Source organism: Malania oleifera, chromosome 10, assembly GCF_029873635.1.
Source record: "Malania oleifera isolate guangnan ecotype guangnan chromosome 10, ASM2987363v1, whole genome shotgun sequence".
In the NCBI taxonomy this organism is placed as follows: domain Eukaryota; kingdom Viridiplantae; phylum Streptophyta; class Magnoliopsida; order Santalales; family Ximeniaceae; genus Malania; species Malania oleifera.
Window position 1 is genome coordinate 31269472 of NC_080426.1, and position 27334 is coordinate 31296805.

At 36.1% G+C, this 27334-nt stretch overlaps 1 protein-coding gene across 3 annotated transcripts; it reads right to left on the minus strand.

Moving 5' to 3' along the window:
- Positions 1-1954: 1954 nt before the first annotated feature.
- Positions 1955-21750, minus strand: LOC131166179 (25.3 kDa vesicle transport protein SEC22-1). 3 transcript variants are annotated; one of them, XM_058124501.1, is made up of 8 exons: positions 21519-21667; positions 21290-21433; positions 21035-21212; positions 16180-16413; positions 15020-15180; positions 14741-14887; positions 14019-14095; positions 1955-2448 (listed from the first exon to the last, which is right to left on the minus strand). In XM_058124501.1, the coding sequence occupies exons 4-8, from the start codon at positions 16365-16367 to the stop codon at positions 2365-2367; spliced, it is 657 nt and encodes a 218-aa protein (XP_057980484.1). In that variant the 5' UTR covers positions 16368-16413; positions 21035-21212; positions 21290-21433; positions 21519-21667; the 3' UTR covers positions 1955-2364. The 3 variants fall into 3 exon arrangements, with proteins under 3 accessions (XP_057980484.1, XP_057980483.1, XP_057980485.1); XM_058124500.1 differs by lacking the exon at positions 21290-21433 and having other exon boundaries at positions 21519-21750; XM_058124502.1 differs by lacking the exon at positions 21290-21433 and having other exon boundaries at positions 21035-21221.
- Between the last annotated feature and the right edge of the window lie 5584 nt (positions 21751-27334).

Below are 27334 nucleotides of genomic sequence, written 5' to 3' on the forward strand. Positions count from 1 at the left end.
GTAGAGCTATTGGGAAATACTTCCCCGAGGTATTATTTAATATATGATCCATTCTTATGGGTTTGGATTATTTCTTGGCTTGGTTCCACTTTAGAGACTCAGTTTGGGGTTTCATTGTTTCAGTGGTGAGACATTTCAAGATCTCTGGAATTTCTTGTCCCTTGTTCTGGTGTTCTTCTGTTGGGTCTTAGTTTTTATTGTGCTCGGTTCAATTCATGTGTTCACGATTGTTCCTTGCGCTCGGGTTGTTCAGCTATTGGCAGTTCTCCCTGTTTGATCCGTTCTTTGAGTTACTGTTCAACTCTTTCTTGTTTGTGAGGACTATTTTGAATTTCAAATTCAGGCTCGTGGTTCGGTACGCTCAGCTGTGCGCTGCGGCTTGTGTCAGTGTGGGTGCTTTTGTGAGGTTTGGCACTGGCAGAGGCTATCACGTGCTTGACCCTTTGCAGTGGAGTTTTTTTCGATTTTAAATTTTTTTTTTTTAAAAATATATATTAAATAATACCTCATTCTAATAAGTATTTTCCAATAGCTCTACCAATAGCTCAAATAACTATTTGGAAGAAAATAAAATTTCATATTATATTTTCAACCCATTTATCATTTTTTAAAATATATATATATTAAATAATATTTTTTTAAAAAATAATTCTCAAACTGACACGTGGCAAATCTCGCTACTTGGAGTAGTGAGATTACGTCAGAGTCATCCTGGGACATACTTTCCAGAATGAGATATTATTTAATATATATATTTTTTAAAAAGTTAAAACTGGAAAAAACACCTCCAAGGAGCCACCAAGTCTCAAAAAGGACGAAAAATTTTTGTTTTTTAAAAGAAAGATAAAAAGGACAACAGACACGTGTCTTACAAGCTCTAAAGAAGCGAAAATAACCGTCCACTTGAGTACAACCAAGGGGCAAATCTTAATTCAGATCAACCAAGAGGCAAATCTTTATTCAGATCCGAAATAACATTAGACTCTGCATGCATGAATAAGCAAGTCAAAAAGGGTGTTGCCGATTTCACAATGAATTTTTTAGGACTCGAGTAAAAGTTACTCTGAATGATTTGTGGTGGCACAGAGCATGCCAAATATCATCAGCAACATCCTCTCAATAGAGTGTGAAATTGTTAATTCAGATCCGAAATAACATTACGCTCTGCAAGCATGAATCAGCAAGTCAAAAAGGGTGCCTGCCGAATTCACAATGAATTTTTTTAGGCCTCGAGTAAAAGTTACTCTGAATGATTTGTGGGGGCACAGAGCATGCCAAGTATCATCAGCAACATCCTCTCAATATAGTGTGAAAATATGGATCTTGCACTCAAATCTGTCACTCCTTCCATACTATAAGCCAGACTATTTACCGCACCATTTACTCAACACACACTACTTTTTTTTTCCCCAAGTGAAAGGTACTCAGAAAAGACGAGTGAAATGAATTCCTCGCAGAAGGTTGAGTAGCAAACGGAGGCTACTAAGTCAAAGATAGGATCTTTTGCCACACTAACAAGTATTCCACATATGCTTGGTTGCCAAGCAAACTAAACGGTTATAAAAACAATTCCCCCTATAGCATTGCATTGGCCTAAAGTTGGTTACCAATGCATGCCTTCACGTTTCCTCCCCTCCCCCTACCCACCTTGCCGTAGGGTTTTACATATACAAACCTATTTAAAATGGTAATAGTAATGATTATTAAAAATAAAGCATCAATTGTATCACTCTTACACTTGCTTTGTAGCGTACTCCATTACATCATTATTAGTCTCTGCCCCATTGCTCCATTTTCTCATACCAATTCCGGATATGGAAGCAAAGATAAACATACAAATAGTGGAACGAAAAGCTAATGGTGGACCTGTATCCATTTTTTTTTTTAACCTTCTTTCTCAAGAAAGGCCGACCTCTTTCTCTCTCTCTCTCTCTCTAAAACTTTGATACAGGCATTTGGCGAGATGAGAAATGATTGTCACAATAATGGGGAAGAAACAGAACTTAGTTCGAGTATAACTGACAATTGCAAGTACAGCAACAGCAACATATAAAAAGGCCACAGGCAATTTAAAGCTTTCTGTTTGTGAGTCATATTTTAGGCACTTGAAATGGTCTCATGGTAGGAGTCTCTATAAACATTCTGAACTGCATCTCAACTCTGGAGGCACCCGACAAACGGAGTCCTCGTGACAAAAGTATGCCCTAGATAATAATTAAAAGGTCACCTTCAAGTTGGTGAAACAGTTTTGAGGATCAGGAAACTAATCTGAAATCTCTGAAGTCTTGAAATTGAACACAGACGGCCAAAGACAGTAGAGAGAAACTTTGAATAAACTTCCAGAAACTTCACAATTGGACTGAATCACCAGATCTTCTTTCTGAGCCAGAAAAGAAGGATAACAACTCCCAAAACAATGGCAACAGGAGCCCACTTCCGAATCAAAGCCTACAGTAAGGATTGTATAAATAGATGATAAAGTGGATTTCTGATTAAAAAAAAAAACACACACACACACACCCACACATAAACACAAAAACACATGCGCACAATTTTAAGCATCAAATTCAAAAAGCTTAGCAGATGCTGCACATAGTTCAATGTAGACAAATACAACACTGAAGATGTGGCAGTCCTAATCACTAGATGCATCTCAACAAGACAAAGGAAATAAAGGAAACCAACAGACTATTAAAAAGAACCTGATAATGCCCAGTACAAAAAGTCACAACCAAAAGCAAGTAAAACACCATGCTTACAACCTAGACAAAAAAACTACCTGCTTATCATCCCTCCTGACCTCCCCAATGCTGTGTTTAGGAACATGAACGGCCGTAATTTGATATCATGAGAAAATCCAAATTCACATTTGATTCTACATTAAAATTTGTCTAAATTCACACAATTTCAAATTCCCAGTACCAAATTCACATTCCCAAATTGTACACTAGTAATTATATTCCATAAATAACATAAAGGTAGAGTTGGCTGTAAACATTTCTGGTCAAGCCAATCCCACATTCTTAGAACAAAGGAATGTTGTCTGTAGGTCTCACCTGGAAAGACCTAAAATTGACCTTAGCCTCTAGGACAAATTAACTATGCAAATGCTAGAATGACAACTGAATTTAGACACAGATGATGCCAATTGAAAATAGAAATATTTAATTTTTTATTAAGGCACAAATCCATACTCTAGATGTGAGTCAACTAAAGGAAAAATAAAATCCATTTTAACCAAAACTCATGGTGATTGGTCAGGGATGGAGCAAACAACATTGCCAGTAGGGAAAGGAAAGACATCAACTGCATCAAACCTTGTCAAAGAACCAATTCACCTAAAAGCTTAAGAAGTCAAGTGACAAACCCTTTCATTTGAAAGCCCATCATTTGGCTATACAAGTGAAGACAACATCAACCCATCATACCTTGTGCTGAAATTTTAATTATAACTAGAAGAATGGGTGCGTGAGGATTGAACTCCAAATTCATTGTCAGGGTGGCATGTCCAGGAATCTACTCAATAAAAGTTTATGCTGTTTGCAATCAAAAATAAATAAACAGAAGTTTATGCTGATAAGTGAGGCCTCACAAATGGGTTTTATATCTCATACACCAGCACTAAAAAAATCTTGCACATGCAACATAAATTCATTTCAGATGCTATGAAAAATGGGGGAGAATCATCTAAGAAAATTCATTAAAATATAATGAGATGATTTTTCTTTTCTTTTTTTTAATAATTGGGTGAAATGGAAGACCTAAACTCAATGATAGGTCTCCCCCTCTATTTATAATATATGTCTAATACAATGGGAACAACCATAATACCCTTACTAACTCACACTTACTAGCACGGTCTTAAATTTTCATGAAATTGTTGAAATTTCCATTGAAATTTCTAATTTCTGTCACCCTTGAAATTGAAATGGCAGTCGATTTCCATCTTGCATAATTTCCATCGAAACCTCAACGAATCATCCGAAATTTATCAAAATCTCAAAATTTTAGCGAAACTTGTCGAAATTTTAACTATACTTGAAATTTCATTAGAATTCAAATGAGAAATTTAGGTGTAAAGTGAAATTTCTATCTTAATTTATTTTATTTATTTTATCGAAACAAAAGATTATTACAAGTGCTTTTGAAATTATATGAAAAAATAAACTTACAGTAATAGTTTATTTAACCATTCATGTCTAAATTATCATTATTTGTATAATAAATAATATTTAAATGATTTATGAATTTCATTTGTATTAACTAAATATGATTAATGTACATTATCTTACAAATATGTTTGATACACATAGTATTTTACAACTATCCACCTCATACAAAACATAGGTGTAGTTAATTTGTAATATATTAGTCCTAAAACTTATATTATTACGCTTGTTAACCATTTCTAAAGTTTCACAAAGAATTTCATGCTTTACCACAAATTTCCATTATTTTTTCAAATCGAAATCGAAATTGACATTGAAATCGAAATTTCCGTACATTTGGAGCTTTGAAATTTGAATTGAAATCGAAATTTAAGACCTTGCTTATTAGTAACAAAACTCTAACACAATAATAATACTAAATGATTAAATAACCATTAACACTCCCCCTCAAGCTGGAGCATATACATCATATGCTCCTAGCTTGTTACAAGTGAATTTCACACGAGCACCTCGCAAGGCTTTATTGAACAAATCAATAAGCTGAAACTCAGATTTCACATGAGTGCTCGTTATGAACTTCTATACAACAATACAAGTTTTTCTTGAAAAAAGTGGCAACCAAATTCAATGTGTTTTGTTCACTCATGGAAGACCAATTTGGAGGCAATATGAATATCAACTCGATTATCATACATCAATTCCGTAGGCTAAGAATGTGGAGAACCTAGTTCTCTCAGCATGTTATTCAACCAAACAAGTTCACTTGCAATGTGAGCCATAGCCCTATACTCTTACTCAGCACTCAACCTGACCACCATAGTTTGTTTCCTACTTTTCCAAGACACCAAATTACCATTGACAAAGATAAAATACCCGATTGTGGATCTTCTATTAGAAGGTGATCCAGCCCAATCTGCATTAAGTATATCCCTAAATATTAGTGTGACCTCGATCCTGATATAAGAGACCTCTCCCAAGTGCACCTTTAAGATATCTCCAGATACGACTACTGCATCCCAGTAACTTGTTCTCGAAGAATCAAGAAACCAAATCACAAAACTTGTTGCAAAAGATATATGTAGCCAAGTGACTATGAAATAATTCAACTTTCCAACAAGTCTCTGATATCGTCTTGGGTTGGGCAACAAATCACCCATATCTGGCACTCGCTTGTAGTTAGGATCCACAGGTGTATCAATGGGTTTAGATCCTAACAGTCCAGTCTCATCTAAAAGATCAAGAATATACTTCCTCTGTGACTAGATAGTTTTGGTACGAGATCTCGATACTTCTATATCTAAGAAGTACTTCAATGGTCCCAAATCCTGTCTGAAACTTAGTCTGCAGGAAATGCTTTAGGCTTTGAATACCTTGATCATCATCACCAGTAATCACAATATCATATACATGCACAATTAAGCAGAATTGTGCATGTACTACAGCACTAAAGCAAACAAACCATGCCCTTAAAGACTGTTTTAAACCATATAGTGACTTCTTGAGCTGATAAACTAAGCCCGACTCCCCCCAAGCAACAAACCTAGGCGGTTGCTCCATATAAACCTCCTAAAGATCACCATATAGGAAAGCATTCTTCATGTCTCACTTGGTGCAGAGGCCAGTGATAGGTGATGGCTAAGGAGATGAACAAACATAATGAGGCAAGTTTGGCTACAAGGGAGAACGTGCCTGAATAGTCCAAGCCATACACTAGAGTATATCCCTTAGCAACAAGGTGGGCTTTCAAACGATCCAGGGAACCATCAGGATTAACCTTCACAATATACACCCAACGACAACCAACCATAGACTTATCACGAGGAAGGCATACCAAGCCCCAAGTAATATTATCCTACACAGCATGCATCTCTTCTATCATTGCATTCCTCCACCCAGAATAGGATAGGGCTTCAAAAATAGACGTGGGAAGAGCAATAGAATATGGTACTAACAAAACAGTAGTACGAGGGTGACAAGAAATCATAAGAGACAAAATTAGAGATTAGATGCTGGGTACAAGTGCGTTTACCTTTTCAAACATCAATAGGAGGATCAACCACTTGGGGAAGAGGATCAATTGACGAGGAAACTAGAGGCATAGAAGTGGAAGCTGGGGAAGGCACTCCTCCCTTGAGTCATTGTGTTTGCACTTGCAAATTGGGACGATCCAAGCAATGGGGAGGACTCAAACTAGATGAAGATGTAGGAGGACTAGACGAAGGAAACAAGTTAGGATCAGGAAGGCTACACAAAGGAAAAGACTCATCAAGGTTGACAGAGCTCAAAGAATCAGAATAGTACCTCAAAAAAGGTGACATCAACAAAGACAAAGAATTGATGTAAAGTGGGACTGTAACATCAATATCCTTTTTTAGTATAGAAATAACCAAGAAAAATACATTTGATAGCATGAGGATCCAATTTATCCCTTCCTGGATTTAACTGATGAACGAAGGACACAACCAAATATATGAAGAGGAAGGGAGAACAAACGAGCCTTAGTGGAGATAATTGAATATGGGATTTTACCACCAAGGACACAAGAAGGCATTTTATTGATGAATGAGCAAGCAGTGAGAACAACATCACTCCAAAAAACTTTAGGGACATTCATTTGATACAAAAGGGTTCGAGTGACTTCAAGAATATGTCTATTTTTTTCTCTCCGCAACTCCATTTTGTTGTGTAGTGTGGGCACAAGATGACTAATGGATCATGTCAGAGTTAGTCGCATAGGTAATGAACTGAGTACTGAAGTACTCTTTAGCATTGTCACTACGAAGTATTCGAACCGGCATATCAAACTGAGTTCTTATTTGAGAACAGAGGCACAAAAGATGTTAAACAACTCAGAACATCGGAATGGACTAACATAAAAGGGCTAACGGCTCTTTTATTGGCTCGGGAAGCAAAGGGAAGACGATGATGCTTTTCTAATTGACAAGACTCGCAATAGAGGGTAGACATGGAACTCAAAGTAGGAACTAGCTGTTTTAACTTGTCCAATGATGGATGACCAAGGTGACAATGGATTTGATGCGGCGAGACAATAATACTACATGCAATAGGAGAAAAGAGTGACTCAAAGTAGTAAAGTCCATCAGCCTCACACCCTGCACCAATCGTTTTCCTCATCTTCAGATCCTGAACAAGAACAAAATCAAGAAAGAAGTTACAGAGCAATTTAGTGACTTTGTAATTTTATTAACAGACTTAAGATTAAAGGGAGATTTAGGAATGTAGAGAACAAAAGAAAAGGAGATGGAGGGAGTACGATTTACTATTCCTACTTCGTATTCCCTTAGCAAGTAGTGGACCCATTAGCAAGGGTAACTTGAGGCAAATTTGTAAAATACTAGAGTAGAAAAGAAGTTGGTGACACCTGCCATATAGTCAGTAGCAGTAGAGTCGATAACCCAAGGACTAGTGGGAGAGATACCTGATGACATACAAACCATATGTTTACTTTTTTGAGCAAAAGATGCAATGTGATGAGATGAGATGCTTGTTGGGATGCTTGAAACGGCAGAAACTTTAAACTCTTCCTCCGAAACAACTATAATACGCTGTTCACTCAAATAAGTAACTGACGAGGGAGACACTTTTGGGATTTGGGAACTCCATCCCAACATAAATACAACCTCGATAGAGCAGCAAATCAAAAACACACAGCAGGCACCATGTTTTTCGAATTCACCAACTTGAACCCAACATAAGCAACCTTCGACAATTGATGCAAACCACAAGCCCACAAAATACCCATCAAAAAACACAGCAAATGCCACTTTCAGGCTCAATAAACTCAAACATTGACAAACAACTTTGAGAAGTACCAAACAACCATTTTCCGGATGTCGTAAATGAGCAACAAAAAAAGGTAAGATCTTTAAACAAAAAAAAACATCACAAAAAAAATCAATAATATGTTTATAAGGTTATATGAGCCCTGCTGGAAGTTCAGGTCAGAAATACGCCAAATATTTTCTTCACGCGCCGGCACGTTAGGTCAGCCCTGGCAGCCTTCAACCGGCGTGTGAGGACGCATAGGGAAGCTGCTGGAGATGAGATTTCAGTAGGGGGCATATCGGCCATGTTAGTGGGTGATTATGGTGTTGTTTTTGCAAAATCTATAGTACATCTTGTGTTCCTGAACTGGCAGTGTCCCCCAGGAATTATCCTGAGACTTCTCAGGCTTCTGGCAGCTGCTGGCCCTTTTTAGGGCTATAATGTTGCTGGAAATTCTTCTACAATGGTAGACATGCAGCAGATTTAGGGTTTTGGGCTTCCATTTGATGGTGGCTGTGACAATTAGGGTTTAGGTCTCAGAATCTTGCTCTAATACCATGTTGAATAATTGGGTGAAATGGAAGACCTAAACTCAATGATAGGTCTCTCCCTCTATTTATAATATATATCAAGTACAATAGGAATGACCATAATACCTTTACTAGCTCACACTTATTACAAACAAAACTTTAACACATAATAATAATAATACTAAATGACTAAATAACCATTAACAGTTTTGAAACAGAGTATGATCTGCAGTGAATACCTGTGATGAGGCTGGAATGCTACAGGGCAAATTGAAGTTTGAATGGGCGATGAAAGATTGTTTTGAGGCGAGCTTGGAACAAGAAGCCTTGGGATTCAAATATGGAACTTAAGCAAAGATCAGGCAAGTGGTTTGTTTCATTGCCAAGATAGTGAATACGTAGAATAAATGATTTGACTTTTGAATTGTGACTCATAAGAAGACCTGTTACCCTTTGAGAAATTTGGGGATGTAAAACCCCAGTTTTATAAGAGGATTGGGTATGCATTGAGGAATTTGGAGATGAGAATTCAATCTTTGGGGTTCAACGTGGGGAACATACTTGGGTCTGTGCCCTATGTGGAAACCTTATCTACTAGAAACAAAAGCATGGAAAGAAAGTAGAGGAGTCTTCTCTATGCGAGTTCATTGGGAAGAGGGAAATTGATGAGCTTCCTTATGGATGAAAAGAGTTGGGAGCAACCTCTAGGTGTTTGGATCATGGAAGGGTCTCAAGATACAAGTTGTAGTGAAGGAGCCATCACTTGATGAGGCCTTTTGAATAAAGCTCTTTGGGTAAAAAATGGTTTGTTTTTGTGGCTTTCAAGATTTACTATATAGACATTGGGAAGGTGTTTGCATCAATGAATCAGATTATAGTTTAAAAACTCGGACTGGACCGGCTGGTCCAACTTATTCTGATGGGAACCAATCACTTTCCCAGTCCAATGATGTCGCCAAAACAAAAATGGAATGAACCAAGATCAACCCGACCAGACACTATTGACTCAGTCCAACCCGGCCAAACCTAATGAACCAAGTGGGTTGACCCAATTCTCTTTAATAGGGGGAAAAAAAAAAAGCAAAATATTGCATGTCTAGGTTTAGATCCTAAGGCTTCCTTGTAGGAGGAGAAATGCTATGCCAATGAACCAAATGTTTGTGATATTCTTCTCCAAAATAAATAAATAAATAAACATATATATATATATATATATATATATATTTGAGTTACTTTACGTCCATGTATATATACTTACATTTACGCATTGCACCAACTTAAACAATACATATTTTTAATAAAATGAAACTATTTTACCTCTCCTCTTGAATATCTTTTTGACTCTTAATATGATATAATAATTAGTAAATTTCAGAATATTTTATAAAATAAAAATTATAAACTTTATCTAAGTTATTGCTAGTAATTATTTTTTAAAAATTATAATTAGCTAATAGGTGATTATTAATCTATGATAGCATATTTGTAACATTACCTTTTATTATTTAAATTTTATCATTGTAATATACATAACGCTAACATCACTAGTTCGACTAACTTGTCTGACTGACCGGTGGCCTCACCAAGTTGCTCGGGTCTTAAAACCATGAATTAGATTATTGGTCTCCTACTCAAATTGTGCGGGATTTTTGAGTTATTTACGTACAAGGAAGTAATACAAGCATTGATGTGGTGGAAGTGTTTTGGATGAGTGTTCTCTATTGTTGCAACTTGTGGTATTAAGGATTGTGGACAGTGAAATGTGTTGTATGAGTATGTGTGGCTGCTGCAATTTCATTGAGAAATTGAGGGTCTAGCGTGCTTTCAGAGGAAACCAAATATCAATCTAGGCCTTGTTTTGAAGAGGACTTTGTGTTGGGCATGTGTTCCACGAAATTATTCTATGAAACTCGAGGTCGAGTCTACTTCGGAAGTACTACAATGGAATGTGTGCAGTCGGGATTTAGCTTGGAAAGACATGCTCTTCAAGTTGTGTTCGTCTTGGGTTCGTTGAAGTTTTGGCAATCAACAAAAACATTGATATGATGGAGTGGGGAAACATGTCATGGTGTTATGTTCTTGCATCCACGACATATGCCAAAGGACCGACCATAGTAGTTAAAAATGCGCCCCTACGTGCGAAGCATAGAGGGACGAGGAGGCTAGTGCCTCGTAACATGGGAGGCAAGGCGACCTGCAAGAGGTGCAGTGATGCGCGATGAAGTGCAAAGGGGCGCCAGGCGCCATGAGGCACGCCTTGAAAATTTTGAGTCTATTAAATGAAAGAAATAGGCAGAGGCCCAGGCCCAAGCCCTAGCCCTCATTCGATTCGAAAAACAGGAGCCCTAGCCCTCTTCGACCCTTCAAAGCCCCACGACCCTTCGCGAGTTCGTCTTGCACATTTCGAACAAACAAGAGCCTTCAGACAAGAAGAAGCCTTCGCAAGCTCGTCTTCGAGCCTTCGAACCAACACCGTGAGTTCGTCTTTGACATTTCGAACCAGCATAACCCTTCGCGAGAGTTCATCTTCGACATTTCAAACCAGCACGACCCTACATGACTTTGTCTTCCACATTTCCAACCAGCACGAGCCTTCGCGAGTTCGTCTACAAGCCTTCGAACCAGCAGCGTGAGTTCGTCACTTCATCTTTGGCATTTCGAACCAGCTGCGAGCTCGTCTTTGAGCCTTTGAACCTTTGTAAGTCGTCTTCTTCTTTTACTTCTTGTTCAGTTCTTCTTCTTCTTCTTTCTGCATCCAGCTGCCTGCTGCTGCTGCTGCTGCTTCTTCTTCTTCTTTCTGCTGCCGGCTGCCTGCTTCTTATAATATTATATGTAATTAAATATGTAGTTTAATGTAAGTTTAACTAATACATAATATTCTTTTTACTGAATTTAGCTACAGCTGCCTGCTGCTGCTTCTTATAATATTAGTTGATAATTTTATTTTAATCTTAAACTTCTAAAAAAATATATTTTACAAAATGAGAAAAAAAAATGCAAGTTGAAGATTTGTAATAATTAATATAATAATCAACAAGTATTAAACTAGAGAAGGTTGTTTGACCAACGTAACTTACGAATTCACTAGTATTGAATTAAACTTAAGCTGATATTTAGATTTTAGACTTTAAAATCTTTTATTGTACTCTTTTATTTTGATATTGAACTATGTTGAATTGTTGATGCTTTAGGCCTTGGCAATTTCATTAAATTTCCAATTTTTCTATTGAACGTTTTGGCATTTTAAATTCTACTATTACTAGATATTCATATGTTCAAAAATCAATTACCCCAAATAAGCATTTTACAGCATTTTAATAGTTGTGCGCCTCACGAAGCTTCACGTCGCGCCTTGGCTTCAAATACCCTTTGTGCCTCAGCTCGCCTCGCGCCTCTGACTACTATGGGACCGATAATTAATAAAATGGCATTCTCAAGAAAGTATGAACCTTCAAATCCACAGATTGTTTCTCATGCTAGAACGAGAATGTGACGAAAATATGATAGGGGAGAAACATTAGGTGAGTGCCCTACCACCATGAGTGTCCTTTGGGCACTAAGTGAGCATCTGAAGGAGCACTTGAAGGCGAGCTCTTGATATCCTTGAGAGTGTCTTGGACTTGAGTGTGGTATTAAGAGCCCATGGACATCCAATTAGAGAATGAGGTCATGTATCACTCTCAACTTGAAGGTCAGGACGGGCATTTGTGCTGGCCCTTGGGTTTACTCTTAAGTGGCGCTGCTTATACTTATTCAACTATTAAGGAATGCTGCACCTTCGTATGTCTACCTTGAGTAATGCATAGGGTTACTTCCCCTAACTGCAGTGTGCAGGTGGTTAGTGGCAAGTACACTTACATGAGGACCATGATGTGGGTATAGGAGTCACCCTTAGTGATTAAGGAATGTGGGTTCAATACACTTACCATTTGAGTCATGGTTCCTCAGTGACCATCTCAATACGGACAGGGGCTATCATGCCACGGAACTTGGTGCAGTCTTGTTGCCGCACATGTGTGACTCTGCCATACATTGGGCAGATTAAGGCAAAGGTGGTTCTTTGGCCTTGGAATTCTACCACCCCGTGACACTTAGCCATGCTAAAAAGGGACCAAGCTAGCATCCAAAAGTACTTTTTTTATATAGAAAATGAAAATATACTCGTTAAAGAAGAAAGAAAGAACAAAGAGGAGAAAAAGATCCTCCTATAAAAAAAAAAGAAACCAAAATTGACTCCCATTGTTCTAGAGGGAAAAAAAAATAAGGGCACCCATTAAGACGACCAGCTGCAAAAGACCAATGAGGGAAGCCAAGTACTAAGTCCTATCCCAAAGCAAAGTACCAGATTCCTCTTTCCAAAAAAGAATGAGCATTCTGTTCCATCCAAATTCCTCATAAAATTGCAAAGATCCCACAAGTCCACAAGACTAAAGTACTAAACCATCACCACTCTTCCCAAAACCTATAAAAGAGAGATGTAATAATTTCTCCAAAAAATTAGAGCAAACCCAATTCTCCCCAAAAACATCAAATATCTTATTCGAGATCCCCATGAGAAACGGCCTTGCAAAATATATGCCAATCACATTCTAAGCTGTCAAAACACAAGAAACAAACATCCATCGATAACACCTTCAAAGGCATCCTATGCTATAGCAAATTGTTGGTATTTACTCATAAATGCCTTAATCTTAGAGAGAATTTAGCCTTCTAGATAAAATGATGAAGGGGAAAAGATTTAAAAATTTGTAAGAAATGATGGCCCTCCAACAAAACCAACAGAGAAGATAGTTACTCCAAGGCTCCAACTCCTTATCATTTAGAGGCCTAAGAAAGTGCAAATCCAAAAGAAGGAGGCCATTTGAATTAAAGAAGTAATGATATTATTATGTGCTAAAGAGAGACAATATAAATGGGTGAATGAATTGGAGAGCACATAATTACCCACCCAATCATCTTCCCAAAAGAGGATTTGAGGACCCATTAGCCACAAGGGCCACAGCATCTTTTATATAAATAATAATCAAAGGATGAATCTAAGTAATACTTTTTCAAGAACTCTCCATAGAACCATCTTAAACCCCAATTACCATTCCACCTATTAGAATGTAAGCCCGATTTACTTTTTATAACTTTGTAAGAGAGTTCTCTAATGGAAAATGCCACAGCCAATACCCAATAAGACAAAAAATTACGAACTTCCTCTCAACTAACCAAATGATCTTCTCCCCAAGCAGCCAAAAGTATTTGCTGATAAAAACCATAAAGCTAACAAAAATTTGTTTTCATTCTTGACCCACTATGAACAATTCTCTTATTCATAAATATCGTCGTACTTGGTACATGAGTGCTGCCATTAAGATTATGTGATCCAAACAACTTTTTTGCTTGAATTATGATCGTGCAAACATCCACATACACCAAGCCAAGCATCAAGATACACAAAGCAACATTATAGGCAAAATAGAAGAGGAAGCCAAAACCTTATTCACACAATTGCACATTCATCATCCAATAATCCAATTCAACTAACCTGTCTATTTAAATCTTTTGCCTTATCTGCATATATGCGAGATTCTGACGTCAATCTGCTAGACATTTGACTAACCTCTGCAAAAATAAAATTCAGAAAATAAATTACTGTGAATAAACTGCAGACAGAACATCAGAATGAGAAGTCATTAAAACATAAATAGAATCAACCCAGAAAGAGCATTAAAAAAAATCCAATATACTAATTAAAAATCATATTTACAAATTATGGTTGAAGAAGAAAATACGGAAAGGAAATTCCATCAACTTCTTAGTTACAAAAGCTGACAAAGAAACCCAGAATCATATGCACCCTTACAAAAATCCTTTACTGCCAGATTACAATTTCAGCTGGTAATAAAACAAAACAAGAACATAGTGCAATTGTATCTGCATTCAAGCTGGCATCACATAATTTTGAAGCCAAAAAGTTAGAATACCATACACTAATTACAATGAAGTCTGTGTATTTGTGAAATTCTATCATTTTTCACTTCTTCAAATCCTCAGCGTTTATTTAAAGAAGCAAAATGAATCCAATTGGACAATATTTAGTACATACTTCATAGTTCATACAAGTAAAAGTTAGCATTACTTCCCCCAGAAAATAACCATATCTTTGTAAGTAAAGAAAGCAGTGCAACTGAAGTACAAAAAGGTATATAATTAAAAAATATCAAATAAAATGAAATAACTTAAGCAAGCAGACAGTAGACAACTTACGGTCCAATTTTTCTCCAACACCAAGCACTTCCTGTACATTGCGAGTCATTATTTGGTGGACTTCGTAGAGTTCATCGTTCAACTTTGCAATGTTCCTCTGAGTACGGGTATCCTGGTACAATTTCTTTGTCCTCTGTATGAATGTATCTTTGAAAAGAAATAGATAAAATGGGGGGAAAATCAAAATATGGGGAAAAAAAACCACACACACACACACACACACACAAACCATAAAGTTGACAATAGTTCAGATACATGAGTATAACAATTAGGACCTACCAAACTTAATAAACGCATACGGTCTGGCAGCAGTTTCAATTTGGCCCCCATTAACACGCTCAAATTCATTCTTTAGGTCTTCCAAGTATTGGAAGGCAAGTTTCTTTGGATAAGCACGGTCACACATTGTCAAATAACAAACACGTCCTTCAATAATATAACTGAAAACTGAGGTCAAGGTAATACTGAAATTCCAAATAAGCACTTCAAATATATTTCAAAACAATCTTCCAAGGGAATCTGTAATAATATAAATCCAAAAGCATCAAGTTTGGAAGGAGGTTTATTCTATATTTTTTTTCTTTCTTTTGGGGCAGGGGTTCCAAAATAATCCTCAAAATGGCAAGATAGGTAATAACAGCAAAAAACCATTCTCAATAATCCATTCAATAACTATGCAGTGAACTTACGCCTCTTACAGGGATGAAAATATGTGTGTACCTTTAAATGGCATCAGAAATGCAGGCATTTAGCTCAAACTACATTGATACATAGAATATGGATCAAAATATCAACAAGCATCTCCTCAAGATTTAGCTCAAACAAAGCTGCCAGAATGGCACAACTTTTGAACATCCCAACCCTGGCCTTACCTGTTAATATTAGTAAGTGAAAATGTTGTCTGAGGCTCTGAGCTCAGGCAAAGAACTAAACCCAGGTATGTGTTGCAACTCCAACAGCAGAGGCACAACTAGAATTTTTCGAGCGGCAGCCAAAATATGAAGGCATAAATAAGCATACAATGGTTAACCAATCATTCAAGATAGTTGAAAAGCCAGAAAGACTTCCCACATTTTAATAAATTCTAAGGATAGAATTTTCTTTTTTTGGCAAAATATAAGGGCTTCAATCACAATTTTTCAAATTATAACAAATACAAAGATTGCACCCTCCAGGCCACATGTAGCTCTTCCTCCAGTCTCACAGAGTAAACCAGCAGAGCTGTCATGTACTGAATAGATCCGGTATCAATTTAAACTGCAACTGCAGTGATTTCATTATTTATTTATTTTTTAAATCATAATTTCGTGCAAAGAAAAAAAAATGCAGATCAAACTAGCCCTTCATAGAAAATAATTCTCATTTGTAAACTCCAAACAGATAAAGGGAGCGTTTTAAAAATGGTGATAATGGCACATCTGACAGCAACAAAAGGATACTGGAAAAAGTATGGGCCAGTCTCAATTGACATTCTCGAAGGCTCATTTTGACCCCTTGAGAGATTCTTGAACAAGGATTTCACTTGCTGTTTGTAAAACTCAGCATCTTGCAAATCACGACCATCATCCAGTCCCTCTGCTAGGGGAAGACCATCAGTCACACGAGCAATCAGAGTTAGCTTCACCATCTTTATAACTTCACAATATCTGCAAGTTTAACTGATAAATGTTTTCCTTTTAAGGAAAACGAAGAAAAGTTAAAAATGCAAACTATTTGATTAATTGTTTTTTTTTTTTTTGGGCCGCGGGTGGGGGGGGAGGGCTTGAAAAAAAAGAGATTTTATTAAAGAGAACAGGAAGTACAAAAAGGAGCAGAAGAAATTCTCTTTTAGAAGGTAAAAGAGCAGAAAACATAAAATATCAAAACAACACTGCCTGCCAATCAAGCTGTAAGTGTTAAAAAGGGACTCCTCTGAAACAATCTGCTGCAAAAGCCCACAACGAGGCCAAATACAGAATCCTATCCCAAAGCGCAGACGAAGACATCCCCTTTACAGTGAAAATAATACGAGGATGCACTCCAACCAATTCCCCACAAAACAGCAAAAATAGTGCACCTCCACAATGCCAATACATCTTATCCCTCCCAAAACCTGAAAGTGAGAGAGACTATAAATTCTCCACTGACTCCAGACACACCAACTCTCTCCAAATAGGCCAAAAAGATTATTCCACACCCTCCATGAAAAGAAGCAATGAAGAAATACGTGAGAGAGAGATTCTCAATTATCAAAACAAAAAAAAGAACATGCATCCAGAGTGAAGCCTTAAGCCTCCTACTCTGCAACCAATCATTAAGAAAGACAAACAAAATAAAAGCCCTAATCTTTGAGGGGCTTTGACTTTCCAGGCATAACAATGAAGCGGGAAGGACATGCCTTTATGGGTCAAAAATGCTCATTAACACAACTTGCAATAGCACTCCCCACAGGAATCAATCAATCAAGAATCCATGATCAATAGTCCTTCCTATCAGAAGGAGGAGCACCCTCCAACAAACATAACGAGAGCTAAGCTCCACTTATCATTAAAACCGCAAGAGAATTCAACCCCATTTGAAATAGAGAATGAGGAAGTCAATACATTGTGAAATGAAAACAATCTATGCATGTGAGGAAAATACGTGCAAAGCAAAGAAACCCTCACTCAAATTTGCTCATAAAACCAAATCTGGTAGCCATTCCCTGCAGAAAATTTAGTATAAGGAATAAATCGAGATATAATTGTGAAATACCCATCCAAGAGAGAACATCTCAACCCCCAATTGGCATCCCAACCATTACCCTACAAGCCAATTTACTTTCAATAACTTAGCGTCAAAGGGAATACTCCTCTAAAGAAAAACACCACAATTTACCCATTAAAGCAGTGTTTATAGACACCAACTTTCCAAGACCCAAACCCACCCTCCCTTTTAAACCTACAAACAACCTCCCAGCTAAAAAATGATCCATTTTATGTCCCACCCTAAATCACAAGACTATCAATATTTCTAGCTATCCCATTGGAATCCTAAAAAGAAACAAGAAAAAATAAAGCACCCTTCCACCCATCCAACCTCTTGGACACCATCTCCAGCTAACTTATTCATTTCTTTTCACACCCTCTTTTTTCCCCTCTTCTATGTCTTTAGAGAAATCAATGCTTCCAACTCCTTTTCCTCAAGGGCTCACTAACTTAATTCCAACCCCCTCAATGAGTTTTTGTGGATCTCAGTTGTCTCTCTCATCCCCCAATGAAGTAATAACCCCCTCAAAAGATGTTTCCTTTCCTTTTGCCACAAAGAATAACAAGTAGAATTTAACAACAAGAATTGTTTATAATTGTGTAAGTCTGCTATTCTGGTTCTGCATCCTCATGATCCTCGCCAATCCCACATTGTCAGGCCAATTTAGCTTTTTCAGCCCCTGTAACTCTATTGTAATTTTTGTTAACCACAGCCCTTCTCTTTTATTTTCTTCCACCAACTTTCCTAAGAAATAGGCCCATTTCCGTTGTTTCCATTTAACCCCAATGCCTCAGCACCTTGTTAACTTCGCTAGACCTGTTGAAGTAATGGCTAAATCTTAAATTCCTCTAGTCTTTAAAAATGAAATCCCTAACCTAATCCCAATACCCCATGAGATCTTAGCATATGGTATTAGGTTTCCAACCTCCCAGATTAAGAAACTAGAAAGATGGAAATTGGTTAAAAACATTGATGTAAGTAAGAAATTAGGTGGAGTACAAGGGAAAATCAGGATTTATGGTCAAAAGGTTCAGGAAATTTCAGGTGCAGATGCTTGAAGGCACCAGCATGGTTGAAAGGCAACGGACTCTCGCAACCAATAAATCAAAAGTTCAATCCAGTGAGCTACACTGTGAATCCAGGTCATAAGGCTTGGCTCAGAAATGACTTTAAGTTACAAAGTTGAACATTATATTTCATACTATTACCATGCCAGTAAAATTACAGCAAAAATTTAAGTTACAAAGTTGAACATTTATATTTCATAGTATTACCATGCCAGTAAAATTACAGCATTTCCATTGTTTTTGCTTTTAGGATTTCAAGAGCTGCAAAAATACTTCCAACATGTCTTTTTTTTTTTCAATAGCTCTATTAAGACAAAAAACTAAAAGAAAATACAATGAAGGAGAACAAAAATAAAAGGCAAAGCCACCCACTATCAGTTAACATTTTGACAGCATCAACCCTTGGGCCTTAAAACAACCTGCGCTATATGCTCAAAGAGAAGCCAAATACGAAATTCTGCCCAAGACCATACCCCTAGACAACTTTCCAGAAAAATTCCTAGTAGGCTAGCATTCCTTTCCAACCAATTTTCCCAAAAAACGGAAAAAATAGAACACCTCCATAGCTTCCCAGCATTTTTTCCGCTTCCCAGAGATCCTCAACCAATAAAGAAAAAGCAACTGATTCACCAAGAACTTCAAATAGAATGTCCACATTTCCCACAAAAATTTGCAGTGTAAAAACAAATGAGATGCATCACCAAAGCTATTTCCACACAAGACAAATATGTGGAGACAGCTTTAGAAGGCTCCTCCCCTGCAGCAGATTGTTGGTGTTTATTAAGGGCCACCAACCAAACAAAAGCCTTAATCTTAGAAAGAATTCATCTTATATGCCCCCCAAAAAGAGGAAAAGACACGTAAGCCTTAACTAAATGAGAGAAGAAAGGTTTACATGAATAAACCCCTCTCCTCCACCACCCCACCCCCCCCCCCCCCCCAAGCCCTGAAAAATTAAAATTCCAAATTCTAATATCAATCCTTTAGGAGATATAACAACACAACCCTCCACAATAAAGAAAGAATAAAGTTCCTCCAAGTCTCTATCATTCAAGACATTTCTAAAATGAAAATCCCAATAAAAGGAGTCCCTATCAAGAATAAGAAAACACGAAATCACGTGATCATGGCAAGAAGAAAGGCAATACAAACAAGGAAAGGAACAAGACAATGCAACCTCCCTCACTGAAACATCTTTCCAAAGCGGTATACGATTTCCATTACCCAAATGAAACTTAGTAAGAGAAAGAAAGGTCAAGAGGGCTCTCTGAGGAATTTCTATGACCCACTTTTCCATCCCACTCATTCTATTGCAAACCAAGTTTACTTTTATAACTAAAACACCATAACCATTTAGCCAAGACAGCAGTGTTTTCAGACACCAAATGAGTCAAATATCAATACCCAACCCTCCCTCCTCCTACTTCCAGCATATCATTCCTAACAAAGGCTTAATAAATTTGTAGGTAAAAAGAACTTCGACTTTGTGCTTGATCTTGCAAATGAAAGTTTGAAAGACCAAATTCATGAATAATAGAAACCTCATATTGCCAATGCACAGAGAGGTTCAACAAATCTTTTTTTTTTTTCAGGATGACCTATCAAGTCAGTCTCCACTCTCAACCAGTCTGAGAAAGCAACCCTGGACTGTTCCAGCTGTAGTTTCAACTAAATTACAGCGTCAAAAGCTGGCAACATAATTACATGAGGTTGGTATAAGTAAATTTTCACAAATCCACTAGCTTCTCCCACGTCTATGACATCTAGATCTAGTACTCATTAGATTGTCAATTTTATATGCATCGAATAATTTGCTAGAAAATGACAACTACCATCTACTTGTCACTATTAATCTATTTAAATTTCATACAACATTTACTATAGTTTTTGCCATCCTATCATCCAATTTTATATGTGCATCATTACTTCATTAGAACATCATGCCCTTAGATTAGAGTTCTTGTCACTGTCACTAATCAATCATATTCAAAACTTAATGAAAGGGACTTTGTTCAAATGTTCAAACTAACCAGCCTAAACAGTTATCCTGGAGTCATCCTGGACAACTCGTGTTTCATTTCCTGAGACAACCATAACAATCCAACATTCATATACCCTTTTACATTGTTTCAAAGATTAACCTAAATTTCCTCACTGATTTTTCTCTTATTTTCAAGTTCACCTTAGATTCATTCAATAAAGAGTTTCCACCACTTGCCTAAAGTACGGCAACAGACTGCACTCAGTTAGACCTAAAGCCACTAAAATTGTGGCATATGGAATTTCTTAAATCAGTTAGAACTGCGGATTAATTTCATGAGACCATATCCACATACTATTTTATCTCTGTGTCCGAAATTGTGCTAGTTTTCCAATAAAACTCTTCAATTCGCACCTCAAACAGATTATAATAACACAATATGCGAATGCATAACGATGCAAACGAAAGATATAAACCGATGTATCATAATTTAAATAATTATTAGTGCGGCTGAAATACCTTTATGTGGATCTGTTCGCTGTTCAGATCTGGCCTCGTCTTTGATCTTCTTGTTGTAGCATTTGACTTTTAAATTCGATTTTCGTGACTCGAGTTGGGGAAGACGATGGTCGAAACAAGAATACACAACACGCTATAATGGCAGTCAGGCGAAACGAATGATGAGAGCCCGGCAGATCTGCAATCGCTGAAACCCATGCTCAGAAACCACCATTGTCTCGGGAAAGAAAACCAAACAAAAACACCTAATTTCACCTATTCTCCTTGAATTTCTCGATAAACAAAAAAATCTGAAACAAAAACCCTAATTTTTAGATCATCCTCGCATGTCTTTATTATCTTCCCAAAAAACTCAAAAATGAGACGGATTGGATCGCCAAAAAAATCCGCTAGCTAGGTCTGTAAACCATGAAAGTGAAACCAACCAAAAAAAAAATTAAAGAAATAATAAAATAAGAAGACGATAATTATTTTAGAAACTGACCTTCTTCCCCTAAACTCGCGGCGCACAATCGGAGAGAGAGAGAGAGGGAGAGATCAAATTGGCTGAAACACCTGCAAACGAGAGAAGAAACGGGTCTGAAAGTGCTATATAAATTTGACCATCCAGAAAAAAAAAAAATGCAATAAAATCTTTTACAAATCATTGACATCATTAACTCATGTAGTAGCCCAGGATAGAAACAGAAAGTAAGATTTATGTGAAAGTTTTTAACATTATTTAAAAACATTATTCGCTAAAACAAATATTAATTTTGTTTTTCAACTTTTAGTTTTTCAAAAAATTATAAAAAGATAAAAGAAAAGAGTTTGTTTAGATGTACGGAAATAATTTTCATTTTTTATTTATAGTTTTCATAATAATCAAAATAAAAGACAAATTGTCTCTCAATTTTTCAAAATTTATATGAGTTTATATTTGAAATTATGGATTTTAAAGGTTAAATTTGAATTTATTTTTCTTTAGAAAACACTTTATACATAATCCACATAAATTAAAATTCAAACTTCAATTTTTATAATTTCACACATAGAGTAAGAATTATGAATTTATAAAAATAATGAAAAGATGTTTTCTAACTTTTTTATGTAGATTTAGAAAATTAGAAAATAAGGTGGTATTTTTATAATTATTAAAAAATAAAAAATAAAAAAAATCACAAGCAAATAATGTCAAAATTGTTTATTATTATTCATTTATTTTATATAAATATTAAAAAATTAAAATTTTAGTTACATTTTTTATATTTTTTAAAAAATAAAAATTATTTTCCATAATTAAACATACCCTTACATTTTCTTTTATAATTGATCATGCTCACACTTAATAATGTTGTTTAATGAGTTATAATATAAACATAATTATTTTTTAAATCATGAGAAAAGATGGGGTGATTGGTGTTTTCGAAAAGTTTCCGTTAAAGGGAGAGAATGAAAAATTTTGTCCGCATGTGTATCAGTGTATGTATGAATGTTTGCATGTATTTAAAGGTCAAGAGGCTTTTAATATTATTTCTCTTTCAATCACTTTTTCCAAAAACTTTTGACATATAAATTGTCTTTTAAATATTTATAAATCATAAATCGATAAGTAATAAAAATAAATAAAATATTCATGAATTATTATGAGATCTATACTATATTTGAATTAACTAAAATTTATATGTGGGTTGCTTAAGAAATAAAATATGTACCAATTCTTATTTTTTCTTTATATATGCAATGCTATGAAGTATGAATTATCCTAATTCACATAACTAACTGTTGACCTTATAAGTCACACCCGATTTTGATAATAACAAATATTCTAATATTTGATGGCTTTCAAGTATATGTGCAGGTTCATTTTAACAGATCAAGTAATGGCACATGAAAGCATGAAGATCATGTAGATTAGTTTTATGTTATAAATTCATTTTATGTAATATGAGTCTGTAATAGTAAGTAGGATATAAGGTCTATAATAATTACTTACATGTCATGAATATAGGATATACTATAAGCTCAGTAAGACCCTAGTAAGACCTTAGGATCCAACACTCATGCACAAATATCATTCATAATCACGTGTGTAAAAAAGAATTGAATTGAACATAATCAGCATAAAAGTAGTGAGGTCGGGCGACCGAACCCCAGGAGTTCAAAACTCCTTGGGCGCCTGAACTGCTAGAAAGTCAGCAATTTGACTTGAGTTCGGGCTACCGAACCTCGTAGTTCAAATTAGGCCTTGGGCGACTGAATTGGTCTATTCGGTTAACCAAACTTAGCTTCGGGCACCCGAATCGCGCACTATATTTATTACTTTTGTTCAGCCAACCAAATCCGAACTCGGGCACCTAAACTATTTAAAATAATTTTTTTTGCTGAGTTAGTTCAACCACCCAAAACTTCTCAGGTTACTTAAGTTTTACCGAGGTTAAAAAGCCTAAAGCCAGGTTAATTTTTCCAAAACATTTTTAAGCTTTTTTAATAAGACCATATAGGTCCTAAACGGTTATATTTTTACCTTGGTCTATAAATATAAGTTCATTTGTGTGGATTAAGCGAGATTAGCAATTTGATTAGTGGAAAAACTCTCTAAATTTTGAGAGACCCTTTTGTTCTTTCAAGCCAAAAATACTCTTCCACTTAGCATTCCTTTGAAAGATAATCTTGTGTGAGAGTGTTATACTTCATTCTACATTGATTCTACTCGCCTAAACTCTCATTTGTTTAATTGATTGAATGATTTTTATTTGAGAGTTTTAGCACAAGTTTTCCCCGATTTAAATTGATAAATCTTTTGTGTGGGAAACTTGAAAGCTTGTGAGTCTTAGCATTTAGATTGCAAGACACCTTAGCTTACAATTTTTGTGTGCACAAAAATCTTTTTACAAACTAAGTTTTGAATATCTCTTGTGCTTGAATATAGAGTAAATATTTGTAGAGATATTTTGATTTATCTTGGCGCAAATCTTTGAACCCTAGGCTGTAATTGAGATACACTTTCATATATATATTTTCAAAGATTTGCTTATTCATACACTCTTATGCTTGATTGAGTATAGATATAATCTTGAGTGTTGATTGCACACATTTAGCATTGAGCTTATAATTCATATATCATTGATGTGCATTAATTGACTGTAATTGGTACATATCTGCTTGATTAAGAAGCACAATTACTGTACCCGGTTTGGTTTGTACAAAAAGTTTACATTTTTTGTATTCCAAGCGTGGACTTGAAGAGGGAGACTGACCCTGTGGAATAGTCCCAGACTGACTTAGACCCGGTTAAAAAAGTTAGGTGCGCCACCCTGGTAAGGTGTGTTGTATTAGGTGCTGCTCCACCCATTAAGTGAGCTTTAGTGGAATCCTTGTGCTTGTGAGCCAAGGCGGGGACGTAGGCAGTATTGGCCGAACCCCGATAACATTTATTGTGTCGCATTTAATTTCTACACTTAAATTTATGCACTTGAATGTTGGCTTTTTAATTATGGTAGATGGTTCATAAATACTGAGATTACTTCAATTGCTTTACATTCTTGCTCAATTTGATTTCTGCTAAATTGGTTAATGCTTAGAAGGACCCTAGGTTTTGAAATACTGACTATGATTTGAATTTGACTTAGGTTAATTTTAAATTTCCAATTCACCATCCTCTTGGAAATACATCAAAGCTAACACTAACCAACCCAACTAACATGACTCAAATCAATTCCAACCACTTACAAAGTATGATTTTGTAAAGTGTTTGGATTGGACTATGAATTGTAGCTTCCTATAAATTGAACATATAAATAGGATGACAAATTGATGATGCAAACCACTTGATCCAACCCAACCCAAATATAAATGTAAAAAGAGTAAAAAAGCAATTTGAACGTTGCATATTATAAGTGTAGACACCCTGTAGGGACCCGAACCCGAAAAGAAAAATAAATAAATAAAAGAAACTAGAAATAAGGAAAAAGAAAATAAAAATAGGAAATTGGTTTGGCAGGACCCCAAACTGCCGAAGGTTCACTGAGCTCAGGAAAAATCGTCAACGACTACAAACAACCGAGAGTAGTGAACTGCCAAACCGTCGAAGGTTTCATAAACCCCAAGAAAACCGTCGATAGTTTTCCTCTAGGCGGGCTTACTTAAGTAGTAAGCAATGTACTTTTATTTCATAGTTTTCATTCCTCTCTCTCTCTCTCTCTAAATTTGGTTTTTGAAACTCTCTCTCTCTCTACTCTCACTCTCTCTCTCTCTCTAAGATCACCCGAAGTTCGTCATCGGTCCCTGATCATTATGTCATGTTTTCATTGAAATTGAACCGGTTAAACTAAGTTATATGTACGTATATTCATGGTTTCAGTTGGTGTTTCGAAATCCAACCATATAAAACTGAGTTTGTAAATATGGGATTTTCATACGGTAATTTGTGAAGGATTTTGAATGGTTGAATTTGTAGGTTTTGTTATCATACACGTAAAATGGGAAACAAAACGGGTGAGGGGTGGTCATCTGCATTTTTATAAAAACCTATAACTATGTATATATATATGTTAAGTAAATTGAACCATCGAGATGATCAGACCCAGCTTTTCATCAAAGCAAACTAAGTCTATTATGAAATGTGTTCCAATTGTTTATCTGATTATGTTTTAATACTAAAGTCCTGTGGCATGAGAATAATCTACATTGTTGTACTGTGTAACTAAACTTGAGTATTGGTATGCTATTACAACAAAATTGGGATTTATACTGATTATGGAAAGTATTGGAAGTGTGATATGACGACTGTAGGCCGGGGTTTTTATATGACGGCGGTATGCCAAGTTTTGATATGACGGCTGTAACGACCCCGACCCGCCAAGTGGGCCCGGAGTGCTACTTTATTGACGTCAGTGTACCTGATACCTTATTCATCAAATATAAAACACACGTACGTAGTGAAAATAAAATATAAAATCCTTAAATTACATTACCAGAGTTCTAACTATCTTTATACATGAATATATCCATTTCCACATAACTACATCCTATAAAACTAAACAAAAATAAAATCTCTATCTACACACTACCTACATAAAATTTACATCACTAGCCCGACTCCTCTAGCCTGCTAGACCCGATCTCTAGGATTCCCTGAAAAGATAGTTTGTAAAGTAGGAGTGAGGCACAACTCAGTAAGGGAAAGACTAAGTTAATGTCAATGTGTGGCCAACATGCATTTAGTGTACAAAAAATAACCAATTCACTAAATAGATAAACACATTTATGAAAACATTCTTAATTTATACTCACACACCCAATTAGGCAAAGATAGGGAAGATTACCCACCCATACAAGTAGCTTCCCTCTCCTCTAATACCATTACTGCTACTAGGGCACTCGCCTTTATCAGCAAGCTCTCGAAATTATCTTATTAGTTATTCGTATTCACATAAATTAACAGATATGTATATAAGACACTCCCTATAACAAACACGCCATTTACTTTCCCCATGGCGTGGGTTGTGCGGCCCGAAGGTTGGACTAAGCCCAAGTGATTAGCCCAAACAAAGTCAAAAACAACATCCTCTACAAACACATCTGCAGGCATCCACAGCAAAGCTGCAGGTCTGACGCTCTTACTTCAACCTCACGCAGGCAGTTGGCTGGACCCCCTACACTTCTATCCAGACAGTGTGGGTGCACATGGTATAACTAGCAACGGTACCGTGCTCATAATACACTGGTCCCCAAGGTTCCTAAAGCATATCATGCAATTTAGATAATAGAAATCACCATTTAAAATATTAATTCACATATATTTTCTGTTATTCCGAAAAAACCTGGCCCTCGGCCACAAAATACAATATGGTGTATAGCTATTAATTAAAACTCGGACCTCGACCGTCAAATAATAATCCTGGCCCTTGGCCAATCAAAAAATACCCGACCACTGACCATTAGTTCAAACACCTGCATTTCACAAACAGTTCCAGTATTGTTACAAGCATTTCCAGTATTTCTCAAACAATTCAGTATTTCACAGACAATTAAGTATTTCAAAATCCCAAATCCAAATATACAATAATCCATACAAATTAAATCATCTGTCATACGATTTTCCACATTTTAACAAATCCATATAAGCAAACAAGCTTTCCACCGTTCATTTTATTCAAAACTACCATACAATATATCTTAGGTTTATAAAATCTATTTTAAACGGTTGGTTTCCAAAATAGCCTTTAAATTCCTATATATATTTATATAAACATAACAATTTAATTGATTCAAATTTCATAAAATTACTGACTTAACTTAATCCTTTTACCTGATTCC

Excerpts from the sequence above, each read along its gene's own strand:
- LOC131166179 (XM_058124500.1), bottom strand. The coding sequence starts at position 16,367 with ATGGTGAAGCTAACTCTGATTGCTCGTGTGACTGATGGTCTTCCCCTA. Across the intron at positions 14,888-15,019 it reads GTATGCGTTTATTAAGTTTG|ATACATTCATACAGAGGACA; the intron begins GTAGGTCCTAAT and ends TTCTTTTCAAAG. Across the intron at positions 14,096-14,740 it reads TGTTGGAGAAAAATTGGACC|AGGTTAGTCAAATGTCTAGC; the intron begins GTAAGTTGTCTA and ends TTATTTTTGCAG.